The sequence below is a fragment of the Perca flavescens genome, chromosome 5 (genome assembly GCF_004354835.1).
Source record: "Perca flavescens isolate YP-PL-M2 chromosome 5, PFLA_1.0, whole genome shotgun sequence".
Taxonomy (NCBI): Eukaryota; Metazoa; Chordata; class Actinopteri; order Perciformes; family Percidae; genus Perca; species Perca flavescens.
The window spans coordinates 21,549,993-21,570,322 of record NC_041335.1 but is presented as its reverse complement, the minus strand read 5'-3'; the positions used below and the strand labels follow the sequence as shown (position 1 = coordinate 21,570,322).

Here is a 20,330-nt window from a genome sequence, read left to right as displayed (position 1 = left end):
AGCATTGTGTGAACTCGTTTGGCAAGGGCTTGAATGTAACAAATGGTCATTTATATGTGAAAGTCCCACACTCAACAACTTTCAGTCACTGAGCAGCTCATAAAATGTATAACTTATAAAATAAAAAAAAGAATGTAAAGTAACAAAAATCATGATTTTTCTCCAACCAACACTGGAGTGTAGTTTTGTGTTTAGACCCCATCTCTCACAATAAAAAAATTATCAGCTTGTTAGAGAGTGTATACCACTTCATTACAGAATAATTCCTAGAACGTACTGAACATCAGGGAGCTTTATTGTATGTAACATAACCAAGGGTGGAATCTTTCTCAGCAGTCTCTTCAGGGGGCGCCAGTGAGGGGGTTGCTTTTTGCTCAGCACTCTTTTCTGCTCTGTGACTCTTTTCAACAAATATGATCTGCCAAATGGTTTATAGTTTCCAGTAGAGCAGTAAGTTCTTCCTTTGATCTCATGTTATAAAAATTTTTGATTTGTGGTTAATGTCTTTGCACTCGCCTGCCTGTTGGAGCTTGCAACTACATCAAACCAAACCGATGGTATGGAGAGGCATATCCATATGCTTGCAAGCAAACCGTATTCACACAATCATTCACATTTGCATGTTTTTGAACCACAAGTTCACATACAGGATGCCAACTGAAAGGCACACATGCAAGTTAGCTCTATTGAAGGCAATCTCCACTGGACTTAACTTTATTGTGATCCATTCCTTTTCCTCTGGGTGTTCTGGTTTCCTTCCACTATAAAGACATGCATTCTAGGTAACTAGGACTATTTACTGATTAGCTAACTCTGGCGGACATACATTTTGATTAATGTGCTTTGTCCTAACAAATAAATCTGAAATCTTAAACGTGCACCAGCGTCACAGATTTCACACAAATGTAACAAGCCTTACACATATCTCTTCTCACCTTACCCCCACAGTGACTTTCACAGAATCTTTTCTCTGTTTTTTATGCCATTTGTCTGTTCCTCTTCCCGGCTGTCTCTAACTTCATGGTGGTGGGGTTGAGGTGTGAATGAAATGGAGGTGAACTTTTGACTTTTACATGTCATGGGAGCTATGACTTAGCTTTTCCTGTCACATCCTTGTCAAGAAGCAAACACAGAACGCTATTATCGCCATGATATTAAGGGAGTAATAAATTACTCGACACACCGTAACGTGAATACTAACAAAAAAGGTAATGTGAGCGTAATCAATTTTTTTTCCTTGGCAGTCTACATTTGTAAGTGATCCACTCCACCAATTATGCGTAACTTTTGTGACCTGCCATTGGTTAACCCCACTGCCTCGACTTATTTAAACCTTTCATTAAACATTTCATTAATTAAAAGTACCATCACCTACTTTTTTTTAAATTTGTCTTTAGCGAATTTATTTATAATGGTCTAAGCTCCAAAATGTGATACTTGAATATAATATTTGCAGAACAGCATTGTAATCACAGGCTTACTTTTGATTAGGGATGTAATTTTTTCAGTTCAATGGCAAAATAATTCATAATTTTATTCATTTGGCAGGCATTTACTGTAAATCAATCGCACTTTAAACTTTATTATTCTACAGGCTTTTTATATGATAATCCATTTGGCTGAGGACAAATATGTTTAGGTGGGCTACCCACATTCTGTTAATGAAAAAATAACTCTAACCCATTGTTTTTGTGTTATATAAGCTTGTCATTCACGTAATGGAGATGGAACACATTTATATTGTACATTTATCCTCCATTTATTGTCCATTTGGAAAGTTTTTTACTTTATAATTTAATGTGCACCTTAGATGTTGTGTTGCACGTCTTTGATGAATCTGCCCTCACATCGGTCACGTTATCACTTTGAGTAATATTACATTTGTTAAAACAGCTGCTCTCTTCTTCCCCTTTATTACTCTGATGCCTTGTAATCCAGCAGATGACATGTATTTATCGTGTTTTAACAAGTTGTGTGAGTTCTGCATTCACACTGCCCCTTTGCTTGTGTTTTATCACTGTGCATGTAAACTAAAATATGAGCCCATTATGCAAGTATTTGGAAGGGCGTGTGCTGTTCTGTGTGACAGAGTTCGGTGGTTTCCTCCACAGTTTGCAACCAGAATGTCACAGACTGAGCCATTTTCAGAGTAAGATAATTTTACAGCCTGCAAGCCTCCTCCTAACCTGTAATTACTTTAACAGTTTAATGTCACAAAGTCCCCCACAATACTCTTTCGTACATTCTGCACCCTCTTCATAATGCATGCCCTGTAATGGAATTTAGGGCAGTTGAGAAAAACATGAGAGAGAAGAGCTTTGCAATGACATTGAACACCGTTATCCTTCCAAATAGTCAATCACTTCTCTTGTTCATTTAAAAGAGTTTTCAGGTTTATCTCAATAGCTTTAATCAAAATTTCCCCTTCCTTGTTCTCTCTGTGACTTGCTTTAGCAGTGCTAGCCGCATGGCTCTAGGTATGGCAATGTCAGTCTGTCGGTCCACCACTTTGGTCCAAACTGAAATAACTATTGGATGGTACATCATTTTGGTATAGACACTCATGTTCCCCTAAGGATGATTTCTAATCGCTTTGATGTGGTGATCCTCTGGCTATTCATCTAGTGCCATCATCAGGTGATCATCAGAATATGCTTAACTAATTGGTGAACACGGTGAACATTAAACATGCTAAGCCTCAGCATGTTAGTATTGTCATTGTGCGCATGATACTGTAGTATGGTGGTACACTGGTCAAAGCGGCCCTGCATTTGTATGACCACCGGTCACTGTGCACCCAAGTTAGACTTTACTTCCTGCGTAGTGTGTGTGGTATAACTCAATATTGACATGTAGATGTCTTCAGGCCAGGACTATTCTCAAACGGGAAGTTTCGGGCACATTGGACAATGTACAGTCTTGTTACAAACCACTTCCTGTTTCGTGGTGTAACATGAAAATTCCATGCTGACACATTTCGACAACAGTTTAAAAGTAGAGCCAGACCGATATATCGGCAGGCCGATATTATCGGCCGATATTAGGCATTTTCCAAACTATCGGTATTGGCATTTATAATGGCCGATAAATTAATATTTAAAAAATAAAATTAAAACGGACTAAACACCCTTCAACCATGTAATGCGTGTTGGCGTTGCTTAGTTTATCCACCAGAGGGCGCTCTACAACCTCCCTGTTGGCAACACTCGTTGATTTTTGTTGTTTTTATTCTGTTTTTGTTCAAAGGACTTTAAGTTTCATATCTTAAGTTTGTATTTTTATACATTTTATCAGAACTTTAATATAGTTTGATGTTCCTCTGTTCTATTGTGACAATAAAACAAACAAGTTTATTTTTAAACAGCATTATCATATTATTTTAGTGAGGGCTCATAAATATCTACAAATAACTGATGTTAGGGAAATCTGTTCATGTTTTGTTATGCGTTTCTGGATTATTTTTTTTAAATGTATATCAGCTGATATATTGGAATATCGGATTTTTAAATCGCCAAATATTTGTATCGTTATCGGCCTTAAAAATCCTTTATTGGTCGGGCTCTACTAAAAAGCTTAACAATTTAGCTTTGCCAAGGTTTTTAGATTGTACTGAACAATTTTGAAGTCAAGGCCTGCAAATGGTCAAAAACGTCCAAAAAATGCACAGTAAATTAAAAATATCTGACTTCCTGTTGCATTTAGGGAATGCTCCAAGAGGCTTTTTTGTAAGTCTGGACATGATAGATATGCTTACCAGTTTTCATACATCTACTGTAGGTGAAACATACTGCAAGGGCTACTTCTTTGAAATTGTGTAGGGGGCGCTATCGAGGCCTTTTGTTAACCCAAGCACGAGATATAAAATATCACATTTTAAACACCTTTAGCCCCTCAAAAAATGCAATTCATTTTCAGAATAATAATTATCCTATCAGTTTCAATACGGCCTCCGCCAACCAATGATGTGCACAGGCCCTAAGTAGATACACTGCCTAAACACAAACTACACAAAATAGGATCTAAGTTAAATACTTCTTCATTCATTCAGTGTAAGTAGACATTTGTTGTCCCCTGAGCCTACAGTAATTAGCGCTTTGCTGCAAGTCATCATTGGGTCATTTCATCCCCCAGAGGAATCACTAATCACACCCAGATAGACACTGAGTCCATCCAGTTCAATGACTAAGGCTCAGACTAGTCAGCCAGTGCAGAGGGAGCCAGTTGAGCGCCTCGGCTGCAACAGTGACACAACGTTGGTGCAATGCAGGAAAAGTCTATTTTTGGAGGGGTTGAGCAACAGAGCTGACACTATGGCTGGGAATGGAGGTACGGAAAGTATTGGATGGGATGGATACAGATGTTTAGGGGGTACGAGTCGGAGCAAACTGTAGATCTACACAACAGGGTTATAGAGATTGAGAAACAGGTAGATGCAATAGTGAGATTGTGTATGACATCGGCTATGCACTATGAGCATGCATGTATCTTTTTCAACACATCTGTGAACAATATGTATCTTGTCACTTTTCTACATACTTAACAACCTTAGCTGCGAGAAATGTCCTCATAGCTCACAGGCGAAAAGCAGAACAGATACAACTGGCAAATTAGAGCCAAACAATTTATCACATGAAACTAATTACACTGTAGTCCTCCTGCAGACACAATCATCGACTGAGTACAAGCCAGTGCAATTAATAGCCCAGTAAATGCAATGTTATTTAATTTGGGATTTGAGCAAGGTAATTCTATCACAAGTCAGTTTTAACAAATATAATAATGTTTGAAAATAATCTTAGTTACACTGTCATTCAAATGTTTAATTTATATTGTTTGGTTTGTTTTTGTTGAGGTATTTTAGGCTTTGAGTTATGATAGTACTATTGGCCACCACAATAGATAACTCTTAATTCTAGTTTTCCAGCTTTTGGATGATATTCATTATGAGGATTTAACCTTCGGGATCACACCAATTTGTTAGTCTGTATGTAAGATATCTTTTCATTTTAATGGTCTTTTTTACTGGAGGCATTTTTTTTCAAAGTAGGAAAAGCACAGGTGTGATTAATACCATCAATGATAACTCTGTTCCATTTAAGTTTACCAGTAGGCCATGCCATGTCAGTGAGCCAGCATGCAAACTATTGTTGCCCTGAAAAAGGTAAAGCTACATGGATCAGTCTTTATTAATGTTGTTAACTACTGTGTACACCTGTGCGTTTCCTGCTATGACATGTTGAAATGTTTGCCGTCTGGTCAACAACCTCTACTATCAAACATCACTTATATTCACTGTTAGCAAGCTACATCTGTCACTGAGCAAAAGAGCTGCCACCTTTTGAGGATTGTCTCTATGACAACAGTGCAGAATGGTGATTGGTAGTGACATTAATGAGCCCTTTGATTTTAAAGTGGACACAATGCAGCTGACTGGTGACCACTGAAACACCCTAACTAGCGTGCTCCCAGATTACCCACTTCCAAAATACACTCTGGGTGAGTGGGTGAGCTTCATTTAATGGCCCGGGTACAAAGCTCTTATTGAAATGTTCAATGTTGTATCTAATTGGTCCTATTTACTTTCTGATGGCAACAGATAAAAAGCACAAAATTGACACTTTTGTCAATTATTGTGAGCTTTATACAAACATACATACTGTACATACTTACATATGCATATATTGCATTCATATATGTATATACTGTATAAGCATAACAGTTTGAGGAAGAGAAAGCAGGTCTGTTTGGAGTATCTAGAGAGCATTGCTCTCCACAATAATTTGAAAAATAATAGTATCCCAAAGTTATTAAAATACCCCTCCAGTCCTGTGACATTACATTCATTTATTCAACTCATTTGACAGTTTGGGGTTGATCTCTTACTTCCTAATTGGCCCAGCAGACTGCTCATCCTCTCACAAAACTGAGAAAAAAGGATGACATGTTGCTAACGCTATTAAGTAGCCTATTGTTAGATCAAAACAAGTAATCTGTAATATGTGGCTCCTCCATGTTTATCACTTGGGTGGACATACCTATGCAGTTTGTGACATCACGTGGCAAATACCAAATCCCGCAATAAATCCTGCAGCCCTGCCACTCTTAATTACTGCTTTATTGATAGCAGGTGCTTTGGAAAGATCAACCAGCAAAATAAAACACAGTGGCATTTGTTGTAAGACAAATTTACAGTATGTTGTATGCCACAGGTACCTAATTATAGTGATAAATACACTGTGCATATAAATAAATGTGGTTAATTGTATTAGTATGGCCATTCATTGCTAAATAATTATATTTTTGGCTTTCTTTTGACTGCCAGTATCTGTGGCCTCTCACTTGTGTGGACACGCCAATTTGTGACATCAAGGGGGAAATACCAAAGCCAGCAATATATTCCTACATATCCTACTCATGTTTACAACTATAGCAGGTTGATGTTTTCCCTGATCAGCATTTCACCTTTTACACTGAACATACACTTTTATAAATTGTGATATATAATAAGGACATGTGAAAAAAGGTCTAATTCTTTATATTTTGGTGAGTATTCTGTAGCAAACAGTAAATAATATATATATATATATATATATATATATATATATATATATATATATATATATGTATATATATATGTGTGTGTGTGTGTGTGTGTGTGTGTGTGTGTGTGTGTGTGTATAGAGAGAGAGAGAATTTCCCCTATAAAGCGCCTGATGCCGTGTTTGAGCAGTAGTATTAAGTGAACACTTTGTACTTACACCCTTGTTAATGCATCGTGTATTGGCAGGTTTCCAGTACCAAATGACAGTATGAGTAAAAAACGTGTTCTGTTGATTTCAGTATTGACATTTTAAAATTGTAAAAGTAATGTTTTCTCTATCAATGTAATGGGATAATGAAGGTATCAGAGAGAAGAGCAGAGTTGATTGCACTGACTGTTAGTGAGACCCCCTTCACCAGATGGTGTTGTAGCGGAGATTGCCGCAGGTTATGGACCATTGATATTTCAGTATGCTCCCATCTGTACCAGCTTTTGGAAGATAGCCTCATGAAGCACTCAAACTAGATATCACAGTTTACAATGGTGGTTTTTAACCAGATATTCATGATGCTTCTAACTGTGGTGCCTGGCCCGCCATCTGGTTGAAGAGGATTTATAAATAAGGGCAGATTAAGTATCCTTTCTGTTGCACTAGATGAAAGTCAATCACTACATGTAACATATATTTGCCTTTGGTCTTTGTTTTTATGTCATATTTACTTTTGTGGGGATCTATTCATTGTGTTTAAGGAATACACATTTGTATGGGGGGGTGAGGGATGAAAACATGCAATCCATAATTATCTGTGGCTTTGGCAGGTTGATGACTATGGTGTTGGAGGCCAAATCTTATTTAATTGTAAATATTGTGCTGCATTTCACTCTGTAATTAAGCCCAATTTGCCTTAATAGACCACTGTCAAATTAAGTTAAATCCAACCTGAGTTCATCTTAATATTATTCTAGTAAATCGTGAGCAACAGTATGTAAAGCTAGGTGTTTTTAGGCAGTAAATAAATGTTGGTAAAGTTGTATAAATCTATTAAATCAAACCCATTCAAGAATAATCTTTACTGTAACAGATTGGTGCTTTTAGTCATGCTCATAATAGTTTTTCTCAATTTTATTATCACACAAAATGGTATGTAGAATTTGTAGTCTTGGAAAATGCGTTTTTTGTTTGTTTGAGTAATTATACTTAAAGGTCCAGTGTGTAACGTGTTTAGTTGTTCATAAATCAAAATCTGTGTTGGCAGTTGACAAACTTTGTCCTTTTTTGTGAATATTTACCACCACCATCAATTCCAAGTATTCCTTTTGGCTTGAAATTTTACATTTGCATTTGCATGAACTGGGGTAGACGCTCCATATTCATGCGCCATCTTGTAATACGTTAGCCAGTAAGGGACATACAGGACATACTGCTCCGCCTTTCGCTTTTTCGCTGTCACATGATAAACTCACAACTGCTGCTAATGGGTATCGTAACTTCCCGGCCACGTTAAGTTTGAAGAAGGAAACCTGGAGGACCACACGTATTCAAAATCAAAATTTCAGGAGCAGGAGTCTTCTTCTTCGCCCAGAAAAAGAAAACGGATATTAAAAAGCGCAAGAGACCGGCTTGTTGAAGCGTGAAGGCCACCGTAGCTGTAATACGTACTTTGAACTGTGTAATGCGAGAGAGTTGATTGCGATATACGATCTCAACGCTAGATGGGAGAAATTCCTACACATTGGACCTTTAAGGTTAACTGAATACAATATATGTAGCCCAGTTTTCATTCTCTTAAAAGTAAATTTACTGATATATAATAGAAAGATGAGACTCACAGTATATGTACTGTACTGTACTATACTGTACTGTACATATACTCTATATATGTCTTTCATACCTGACTACAGCTGCTGCTTTGTTGTAATCCTGCAATCTTCAATCTAATCAAATAAATTAATAAGTCCCTCGCTTCAAAAACCTTCTCCACTTCACAAGTGAGCAATTTTTGGGCACTTAAACATTTTTCACATTCTAGAAATGGCCCTTGAAGCTTCCATGTCCCCATTAGACATTAGTGGGAATCTAATTACAAATATATGATTTGAAGGGGAAATGTGTTAACCTTTGCTCAAATGCCACTGCATAACCATTGTGAATGGCAAGGAGGAGGACTGGGCCCAAGGCATTTCCACAGCGACACAGAGTGATGGACAGCTGGCCTACCTCAAAGGAACAAAACATGCACAAGGGCCCAGTTTTTTCTCAGTCTTTAGAGAGATTCCTATTTGGATGTAAAGTATATGGGATTTTAATTATTAATGTCATGATTGAGCTGTGCTGGTGTGGATTTAATTGTTAAATGCTAACTGTGGTATATAAATGTCATTTGGCTACACAGCAATTCCATAATGTGATTAAGCATTAATATGTGGCACAGTTCAAATATTGATTTCCATGGTACAAAGCCAACCTTACATTGCCTTTCAGGTTTTATGACCTCAAAAGTTACATCACGTCTGTTTTGAAGTTAAAGCAGTCATGCGTCTGGCAGGCCATGCTGTTGGACCAGCTCTGTGATTTGACTGTAGAGGTTGTTCAGCCTGTGTTCTTTGGACATCGATCTGCAGATAAATGAAGAAAAGTACTTTGCTAAATGTCAGTACACATGAAATCGATATGTACTTATTCCGCTGTGTAATCCAGCCTCTTTTCCCCTGATGACCAGTTAAAGAGAGCCATGTAGGAGCACTAATGTAATGGAAAAGGCCAGCTGATTCAAATATGTGATTTTTTTTTTTTGTAGATGGAAAATAAATTGTTCTGCTTACATGCAGGGGTCACTGATGATGATGGGTTAACACTGTACTTTATGGCTGTAATATGTCATTGTGTTGGCTTTCTGTCAGGCACATATCATTGTTTCAATGTTTCTGTCTCCCTGCAGCATGGCTGCATTTAATCTTTAATTTAATATTCATCAATCCTACATTGTTCTGTCACTGCTACACTTTTGCCCTCCATCTTTTCAGCTCTAAGGCCCATGGTAAGGAAATTGCAAAGAAAAGCCTCATCATTGCCCTTCTTGTTCTAAAGATGCTAGCATATGCTCTTAGGCTACATTCACACTGCCTGGGTTGGCCATTCCACTGCCCGGCAAAAACGCAGGTCTTTCCATTCATTTAGAATGGGGGTAGTGCGTTTAGGCTACGGTAGGGGTTGCCGCAGGGGGGACACTCAAAAAAATGCTTGCAGTGGCCAATCATCTAACCAGCAATCAGACATGTGTTCAGATGTGTGTCTTAAACTATGGTTTTAGGTGGTGTGGCAATCCCGTACAGTAAACAGGAAACATCTCTTCCATATCGCTGCCACAAGAACGTTTTTAAACACTATGAGGGTAAAAAACAAAACACAAGAACTGCCCGGGAGTCCACTTACATCCACTTCAACCCTCTACCCCACCTTCTCTCTTCATCTGTGTTTTTCACTTTAGCTCTCACCCACTCTCCTGCTTTTTTATATTTATTTGACAAAGTCGCTCTCTCTCTCTCTCTCTCTCTCTCTCTCTCTCTCTCTCTCTCTCAGATTGCAGGATGAGTCCTGACAGCTCACCAGTGTTGAGCAGAGTAGGGGCCAACAGCCCCCAAAGCAGGGACTAAGATTATGTAATACACACATGCACACACATGCGCACAGGGACATACAGTGGACAGTATGTTCTATTATTAGAATGCTGGCCGGCAGTTTCCATTTAAACGCAAGAGATCTGAAACAATATGACTGTTTTAAGAATAAATCTGAGAGACAGATGGAGAGTTGTTGTTATTTTCTGTATGTGCACATAATGAATAACAGGTACCTCAGTGCTTTCGAGCTGCTTTCTTGCTTAACCTTTAAAGCCCCTTATATTGAAATTGTTCTCCCTGTTCCTGCCTAAACTGCCAATCCTGCCCCTTAACACACTAAAACTACCCCATCCCCCCCAGAACTGCAATCTGTCTTTATTTTCCCGCAAGCAGATTCCTCAACATTCAGCTTCACTCCACCCTATTCGAGAGTGGCTGTTGTGGCTGAAGGTGCAGGCTTACCGAGGCTGTGAGGTGGTTTGATTTTTGGCAGGAGTTGAGAGGCTGCTGACGTGTGTGTTGGGCAGGATGTGTGTAAGAAGCAGTGCTGGATCCTGTTTTTCAGACCGCAGCAACTGGAGCTCAGCCACAGCTATGGGCTTTAATGCAAAACACACACACACAGACACAACCTTAGTGTGCTAACCTCAACTCAAAACTTCATTGCCAACACCACTCGCACACAATTGTGTGAATTGATATGTGCATGCAAAGTCACTTATACACATGCATTCAAAGACTGTTACATAGACAGACATGCACAATGAACAACATGATACATTGTAGATTAGTGATTTATCTTGTTATCTTCATAAATAAGTAGATATAAAAGAAAGTATGTGGCTTGAAGCCAATGGTGTAAGAACATAGGATTGCATTATACTCCAGTAAGGCAAAGTAAGACATAACAAGTTTCTTAAAACAAACATGCCTTGGGATGCCCCCTGCATGCTTTCACAGTTACACACGCACAGACTATACTGTATGACACACACACACACACACACACACACACACACACACACACACACACACACACACAGGGAAAAATAATAATAAGATTAGTTTGAAGCATTTGTTGTGCGGTTTGAATTGTCATGGTTCACTGGCATGCATGCTGACACTAGAGACAGACGGAGGGTGTTGCTTAGAGAAGCAAAAACAAACTGACAGGACAACAGCAGTGCTTGCGTTGTGATGACGGAGGGCTTTGAAAGAGATACACACATATTATTTAAGAAAAGAAAAGTAGAGCAGAAGATGGAGTTAAGTAAAGGAAATCAGGGCAATTACTTCTGTCAACACTTTGCCCATATGACTTAATACACTAGAGGATGTGTGAATATGTGCATTCCTGTGTGTATGCAAATTGTACATGTGCAGAAGTGTTCCTATCTGAATAAGGATGAGCAGTATGTGGTAAGAGGATCAATAGGTTTAGCTGACTGGATCTGCAGTGGAGCAGGCACACCTCTTACACAGGGTCAGGACATCCCATTGACTGAGGGGGAGAGAGACGAGCGAGACAGAGAGAAGGGAAGATACCGAAGAGGCTCTTCACTGTTTTTTTTTTTCTCTCCCCATTTCCTCACTTCCCTCCCTGGAAGGTTGTGAAAGGGCAGGACAAAGAGGGAGACGCAAAGTAGGAGAGACAAAGGGGGCAAAGCTGAGAGGGTGAAAGCGCATTTGAGTGACTGTGTGTAACATGCTCTGTCATGCTGGTGTGACTACCACTGCCTCTCCAACTACCGTTGTTGGCTGTCAAGAAAAGGAATGTTTACTGGAGGAATGAGTCCCTGAACCGGTTCACCATGTGGATGTGGGACAGTAATTTCCAAACCTTTGCCGGAAGAATACCACGGAAAAAAGAGAAGCAGCCGGAGAGCTTAGCTGGTCCTGCTGGGTGGCCGCATGTGTGCTCGCACTGCCGAGACGCTTGCTGAAAGACGTTCACACTGGGCTTAAGTCTGCCCCAGTTAATGTTTTTTTTTTTTTTTTCACATTTATTGGGATTTTTTACTTCTCTTCTGGAACTCAATGGATTTTATGGTGCTATGTTGTTTGACTTTTAAGATTGCCTTGTTGGATGTAAGCCGGCACCTTTTGCTGTGATGCACTACCAGTGAGTTTGGAAGTTCAGAAGGGGCTCTTTACTGGAAGACTGGTCTGAATGGGTGCATTACAGCAGAGGACTACAGTATGGGACACTACATATTGTGCTGTGGCCTGTGGATATTGTGGGGCAGTGTCTGTAGATAGATAGCTAGGTAGATACAGGGGCTCAAAGGGTGAAAGGTTATCAATTAGGGGGATCAGTCCTGGCACAGCTTCGGTATGAAGCCTGGACAATGTCCAGGTGTTTCCAGTGACAGGTCCATGATGCACCTAAGCCATTTTCCTTTCAGAAGGCACTCCTGGATATGGTGAGTAATAGTTGTAGTCATTGTTTAAAGATGCATTTGAAGGGGTTTACTTTTGGTGTGTTTTTCTGTATTTTCATGCATTTACTGCTGCTGTTTTCCTGGTAAAGAGTATGTGCATGAGGTCATTTAAAATACTTACAGGGTGAATTGGTGTGCGGATTCATTTGTGGCCGTGTGTGTTGTTTTTGTGGTATGGTTAGAGCTCCCCTAATGCTAGCCTAGCCCAGCCCAGTGTAGGTTTTTCCCAGCTCAGCTCAGATGTATTCAGGGAAATTTATTGTTAAATGGGCCAGACATTTCCTGTCATTTTCTCCCACACTAAATGCACAAGTACATCAAGTCAAGGGTGAGTCAGAAATAGAAAGCACACAGAGGTCTTGACTGCTTAGTTGGAGACTGATTTTCAATAGCAAAACTACCTGTAAAAACATCTGTATTGTTGTTGGGTTTCTCTGCTGTCTTGTTTTGATTAGTCATAGTTAGGCTGGGAATCTTATGGGAATAGTTGTCTCACAGCTACATTATGAACTGGTAAGGGACACAGAGGGAGTTATGTCATCATAGTGGGCTGTTGGGATATGGACAATGCTCATATTGTAGTGGCTATAGTTCTTAATGCTCACACAAACTATATTAACCTCAACAAATAGTAGTAGGGGTAGTTATATTGCTGTCTGTCGGACCGGTTTGTCAATTGTTTTTCTTTGGTATTATTCTTCTCTGTGGTGTGACAGTACACATGCTACACTTTCTACACTTTATCATATTTAATTATTTTTTTCAGTCAAAAACAGCCCTGGGCCTCTGAGTATTCTCTATGCTTTGTTTTAAAGCTAAGCACAGACATGCAAACCATATTTCATATTTTTCTCTGTTGTTGGATGATGTGTGTAAAGGCAGGAGATTGTGAAAGATTAGATCTAGACCGGATGTCTATGCAATCTACAGTATGTGACACAAATTGTACTCACTAGCGGCCATTGATTTAACTTATAAATCTGCTCAGATTGCAGAGGATGAGATGTGCCTGATAATGTAATTTAATAGGTTTTCAGTAGAGACAGTGAAAGAGCTGTGTAGAAGTAAATGGAACACAGAAGAATGTGGAAAATCAATGAACTCTATGCAATGTCAAAACACAAAAGAAACACAAAAGTTGGTCTACCCAGCTATTAAGACTTACTCCTGTACACACACACACACACACACACACACACACACACACAAACAAAAGAGGGCTGGCCTTTCAATCAGGAAGCGATGTCAAATAATTCCTTAGTAATCCATGAACATATTGTAAACAGAAACACAGTTAAACATCCTTGCTCCTTTCTTTCCTCTACACACACACACACACACACACACACACACACACACACACACACACACACACACACACACTGTTAGGGATTATAATGCACACACAGGCTGTATAAACAGAATGTGGAGGTGACCATATTGTGTAAAGTTTAGATAAGTGAATTGGTAAGTCACGTTTTTTTCACAATATATTACTCTCAGCCCTTTAAAGCTGCACAAAGTGTCTGTTTTACAGTAGTTGTTTACAATGAAATATCTGTAAGAGAAAGCTGTAATTCACATTCTGCTGGAATGTATTGTGTTGCTGAATTGGTTAGATGTAGCAAATCTAGTGACAGTGCTACAACAACAATTCGGTGCTGTCATGGTTGTCCTAGTCGAGCATTAGTCTCTGAAAATGGGAGATGGGCCTGTCAGACTCCATTCAAACCTCAGGCAGGGATCTCTTCTTCTTTTTCTCTACACAGTCAAGCTATGCCCCAAAAATAAATGCATTTATGTCTGAAATGTGCATTCACACATGCACCTACCCAGACATGAACACACAAATGTATTTGCTGTATTTATCTGGGTAAATGCATCTCACTCCAGAGTGTATTGAGGCCATGGAGGAACATCATTGGCAAATTATCCCTCTCTCTCAGTAGACCATGCTGCATTATAGGATCATTGTTACAGTCAGGAGCTTTTATCGATCACTATGCTTCTGAACTGCATACATAACTGTTAATGTATAGAGACTCTTGGGAGTTATTATAACTGGCTTGCTGTTTTCATCCTACATTTTTTTTAAATGTGCAAGGTTGCCCTCAGCACCACAATGAATAGACTAAGATGTATGATTGTCTAAACTGCATTAAACACTAACCAGAAAGGAAATGAAAAGTGTGTGTACTAATCCAATTAAGTCAATCCAGTGCCTCAGAGACCAGGGGGAGAGGATAGACGAGGTTATATTTATTTTATTGATGCATCGCTTCCATCTCCCATTCTCCTAAATATTGCAGGGTGTGTATGGTCAGTGGATGATAAATTGTTTAAATACGTACAGTACAGGCCAAACGTTTGGACACACCTTCTCATTCAATGTGTTTCCTTTTTATTTTCATGACTATTTACATTGTAGATTCTCACTGAAGGCATCAAAACTATGAATGAACACATATGGAATTATGTACTTAACAAAAAAGTGTGAAATAACTGAAAACATATCGTCTTATATTTTGGATTCTTCAAAGTAGCCACCCTTTGCTTTTTTATTAATAAGGGAAAAACTTCCACTAATTAACCCTGACAAAGCACACCTGTGAAGTGAAAACCATTTCAGGTGACTACCTCATGAAGCTCATTGAGAGAACACCAAGGGTTTGCAGAGTTATCAAAAAAAGCAAAGGGTGGCTACTTTGAAGAATCTAAAATATAAGACATGTTTTCAATTATTTCACACTTTTTTGTTAAGTACATAATTCCATATGTGTTCATTCATAGTTTTGATGCCTTCAGTGAGAATCTACAATGTAAATAGTCATGAAAATAAAGAAACACATTGAATGAGAAGGTGTGTCCAAACTTTTGCCCTGTACTGTAATTTGTGTTTTTCTCAGCTTTTATAAGCAAGGTGTTAAAGGACATCAGCCCCCCTTCCTCTCTCTAGTTGGCCCCAAAGGTGGCTTCCTCAGACATACCACATTTTGTCAGAAAGATAACAAGACACAAAGCATTGTTATCTCATTTCTTTGAGGCTTTGTCCCACTGCACATTGTCATTGATTCTAGCGCTGCTGGGTCAATCTCAGGCAAACTTGAGATTACTTTCTATCACTCCAAGTTACATTGCTGGGACTTGGGCAGAGCTTTTAAAATGGGCTTTTGGGATACAGCAGAGACCTGCTGTCAGTTTTGAGGAGACAAAGTCATCACTCACTGTTGTCCCAAAGAGGGGTGTGTGTGTGTGTGTGTGTGTGTGTGTGTGTGTGTGTGTGTGTGTGTGTGTGTGTGTGTGTGTGTGTGTGTGTGTGTGTGAGTGATACAGAACCACTTCTCACTTACAGCATCAATCTCTGCCAAGCCTACTGTGCAGGACCACACAGTCTAACGCTCCTCTCTTTTCCCACTTTTTCTTCCACTGCATTCTCCCTCAGAAACCAGGCTGTTATGTGTGAAAAAAGACTGAGTGGGGCTAAAAGGACACAGCATGCCTCCAGTTTCAGTGTAATGTGATACCAGACTGATAGACATTTTTATTTTATTTTCACAAAAAAAGCAAGTAAAAAAGACTAATGATAAAATAGAATAAGAAAGTTTTTGATAATTGTGTTGAATTTATTCGCAATAGGGCTGCACAATTAATCGCAATTTTATCGAAATCGCAATACGGTCTAGTATCCAAATTGCCGGGGGGCACAATATTTGTTAAAGGCAAAATATTTGTCAAACCATTTTAAATTAAGTATTGTGGTGTTGCAGAGACGTCCCGGCCTACAAATTGTAGCCCACAGACTAAAGAACAAATCTTTGTTTGGTACAGATCCTCGCAGAAATCACACTTTAATAATTTTATTTGTATTTTCAATGAAAATGAGAATAATGATACAAAAATGATCATTTCCTCCAATATCGTGAATCATATCGCAATCGCATTATCAATTTAAAATAATTGCAATTTGATATTTTCCTCATATCGTGCAGCCCTAATTCGCAAGGACATAATGCTTGCATATGTTTTGATTGGCTTTATGCACTAAATATTGTAACTACACATACAGAGGTGCACAGTTTAAAGGAACACGCCGACTTATTGGGAATTTAGCTTATTCACCGTAACCCCCAGAGTTAGACAAATCGATACATACCTTTCTCATCTCCGTGTGTGCTGTAATGCTGTCTGACGGCTCCAGCGGCATCAGCCCAGCACAGAACATGCAGGTGAATGGTTCCAGCAATCCTACTGCTCCGAATAAGTGACAAAATAACGCCAACATGTTCCTATTTACATGTTGTGATTCATAGAGTCACAGCGTGTACAAAAAACAACGTAACATGAGACACAGCCGTCTTCTAACTGTAAACAAACCGGGAACTATATTCTCAAGCGAAAGAATATAGTACTTGGGCGGAGTGATATGCTCGCAGCAAGCCTGTCTGAGAATATAGTTTCCGGTTTTTTTACTGTTAGAAGATGGCTGTGTCTCATGTTACGTTGTTTTTTGTACACGCTGTGACTATACAAATCACAACATGTAAATAGGAACATGTTGGCGTTATATTGTCACTTTTGTCACAATTGGGAGCAGTAGGCTAGTTGGAACCAGTTACCTGCAGGATCTGTGCTGGGCTAAGCTAATGCTGGAACCGTCAGGCAGCGTTACAGCACGCACGGAGATGAGAAGGGTATGTATCGACTTGTCTTACTCTGGGGGTTACGGTGAATAAGCTAAATTCCCAATAAGTCGGCGTGTTCCTTTTAAGTTGCACAAATTAAATTGTTCCTTGTTTTCATTTTGATAAAATTTGCGTTTGTCAAAAACATCATGTTATAAATTTAATATGGCAAACGTGTTGGCAAAAAATTACCTTTTTGCACATCCAACAGATCCTGGCGCAACATTAGCATTAATTAAGAGTTATGCTACACGTACAAGTCCGATATTCACTCTCCTTTTGGGTTTGTTTTAGTGTCCACCAACTCTTCATGAACATATTTTTCTGTTTAGCTTCTCCACTAAGTTCACCAGCTTGTTGCCGACTTTGTTAGCAGTGAAAATGGGTTTATTAGACCTTTTTCACCAACAGCTGCCTGCTGTGGCTGGAAATTAGGTTGACAACAGCGCTGAGAGTGAACCAATATAGTAAAGTTGCTAGCCGTATAAACTAAAATTAATTTTGAATTAATTAAAATGTTCTGTTGAGTGGAATTGCAGATTCATGACACATAGTAATTGACCGTAAAAAAAAACCCATTAATAATTCAAAAGGATTGTTAGTTGTATCCCTAGATAAATCGGTTTTAACTTTAGATGCAGGCAGTGTGCACTGCTTTCAGTCATACAATCTGTCAAACAGCAGTGTATGGTCGGACAGCCCAGTCTGACCACACGGTTTATGACTAATAACTAATCTTATGCTGTAGAATATCAGATCCTGTGACACTCGCCTTCTGAAAAAGGGATGACTGTCTTCACTGATTTCAGTTTCAGTTAATATTAAAGTCATGTCTGAGTAAGAGCTGTGATAGTAAGATTTAGATGGAATGTGTTGTTTTTCCATCTTTTCTGCGAGGCAGTGCGGCCTTTAAATTGATTATCAAGTTACTTGAAGCATGCCAGAAATGTTCCTACAGATATGTTTGAGGCTCTCGATTTAATCTGCATAGTGGGAAGCACATACTGGTGTTGCTCACAAAGGCTCCACTGTTTCACCTTCTCTCTGTTAGGATTTTAATTAGCCCCTCTTTTGAATTGCTAAATGATCAGTTCATTGTTTCACACCTATTTTGCAGGACATTTTCTGTTAGTGTGCGTTTGTCTGAACACACACACTGAGTCAGTCAGTATTGGCAATATTAAGAGTCTCCGTACCCAAGCTGCTATCATCCAATATCTCTTTCCCACATTGCTGCTCTTGGATTTCTAATTATGTTATTCTGCCACTTATTTACAGTTGATAAGGTTTTCCTCTCTTACTTTTTTGTGTTACGTGTTATACAGGAACACCTCCTGTGTTTTCGAACACACCCGCAGTGCAGAATGAGCAATATCTAGAGACAGTGTTTCAGCATCTCAAAGCCAAAAACACACTTTCACATAGGCAGACAACAATAGGCTAACACTTTGAAATAATTTACCATATCAGATTTTTTTCTCACCCAGACAAATAAAATTAGTTAACCTTAGTCATATTTCCCTGTTTATCTAGTTGATGATGGGCTGCTTTCAGCATTTTGATAATAGAATAACTAATGTAATAATAACAATAATATGTCTCATGTGTGCCTTTGTATTGATGTTTTGGCTTGTAATGGACAGAAATCACTTACTGTCTTTATTTAGTGTAATCTAGTTTGGTGCTTTTAGCTGTCAACTAGCCTATAACATGAATGCATTTACTGTTTTGTCCCCTTAGCCTTTCATTAATTGTAAATAAATAAATACAGAGCAATAAGACCGAGAGGAACAATGCGCTCCTTAGCGATGTACTGCTGGATTCAACAGTTGTGGCTTTATAACTCCATAGTTACATAACTTGATCACTAGAGTATGTTTGAAACACATACATGAGCCACAGTTCTGAAAAGCCTGGAGGCAGCTTTGACATCACATTCATTTTAAATATCTATTTCATTTCAATTTTATTCATCGCGGCCTGTGCTGTCTCTCACCGCTGTCTACAAAGCAGCTGCAAGATAGGGCATTCAATCTTGTTTTCATCTTCGGGGCCGAGGCAAAAAGATGGACAGATAAATAACAATACAGCGTGGCAGCCAGACATATTGGAGGCGGGGGATAGCTGCAGGTGCTTGTATGAGCTCAGCTTACAACAAAAGTAGAAATTTAACAAGCTAAAGCTGGAGCTAAGGGAGCTGGGACTGCCCCCAGACAGTGATGGCGGATGTTAGTGAAATGTAAAATGAAAAGTAGGTAGATCACAGCTTCATCTTTGCTTGAGATCTGTGTACAGTAGTCAACCGTCTGGCCGTTTTGAATGGCTGTAGTAGCTCCGTTTGATCAAATATCGGAGTGGAATGGGTTTTTTTGTTTTAGTGAGTGTGTGTCCATAATTATGAATCATGAAGATGGCGTCTTATGATCCGTAGTATTCAAACGATTAGTTTTCAGCCTCTCAAATGTTAAGATTTGCTTAAATTTCCTTTCTTTTTTTGTTTTTGGACTGCTGGCTGGATGAAACATGCAATCTGGAGATGTTTTTGCCATTTTATACACAGTTAATTGGAAACAATTGATAGATTAATCCATAACGAAAATAACTGTTGTAATTTCCCTGGCAATGAAATGCCATTGCTGATTTGGTGACAAAGAAATTAGGAAATATCATTCGTTTGTCTATGGTGAGTTGGAGTGCCGCTGTGCAGCCGTGCACGTCACTATTTGACCCAAACAAAACCTACGGCTAGCCAACAGATGTTATCATGCCGAGGCCCTTTCCTGCAAGAACAAAGCAGCGCTCTGAGAGCAGCTTGTTATATACTCCCACCACAGCTAAAAAACAAACAGCTGTAATGAAACAAAAAGATGTGGAGAATAGTTTTGAGAAAAACAATGTAGAGGCCTAGCCCTGGGATTTTCTTTAACATACATTAAGATTGAAGGGTTTATGCGTCACTGCTCACTTTCTGTCTAGGTGTGTGTGTGTGTGTGTGTGTGTGTGTGTGTGTGTGTGTGTGTGTGTGTGTGTGTGTGTGTGTGTGTG

The 20,330-nt window shown here is 39.1% G+C and overlaps 1 protein-coding gene across 3 annotated transcripts in view; it reads left to right on the top strand.

Annotated features, from left to right (window-relative positions):
* pde4d (phosphodiesterase 4D, cAMP-specific) overlaps positions 1 to 20,330 on the top strand; it is a 211,894-nt gene that overhangs the window by 124,336 nt on the left and 67,228 nt on the right. The window contains exon 1 of one of the 3 annotated variants that reach the window (XM_028578740.1): positions 11,746 to 12,585. The exons of the other annotated variants lie outside the window; for them this stretch is intronic. Coding sequence (XP_028434541.1) covers positions 12,497 to 12,585 — 89 coding nt within the window. The 5' untranslated portion in view covers positions 11,746 to 12,496. Of the gene's footprint in view, positions 1 to 11,745; positions 12,586 to 20,330 lie in introns of those variants that run through there. 3 annotated transcript variants of the gene reach the window in all.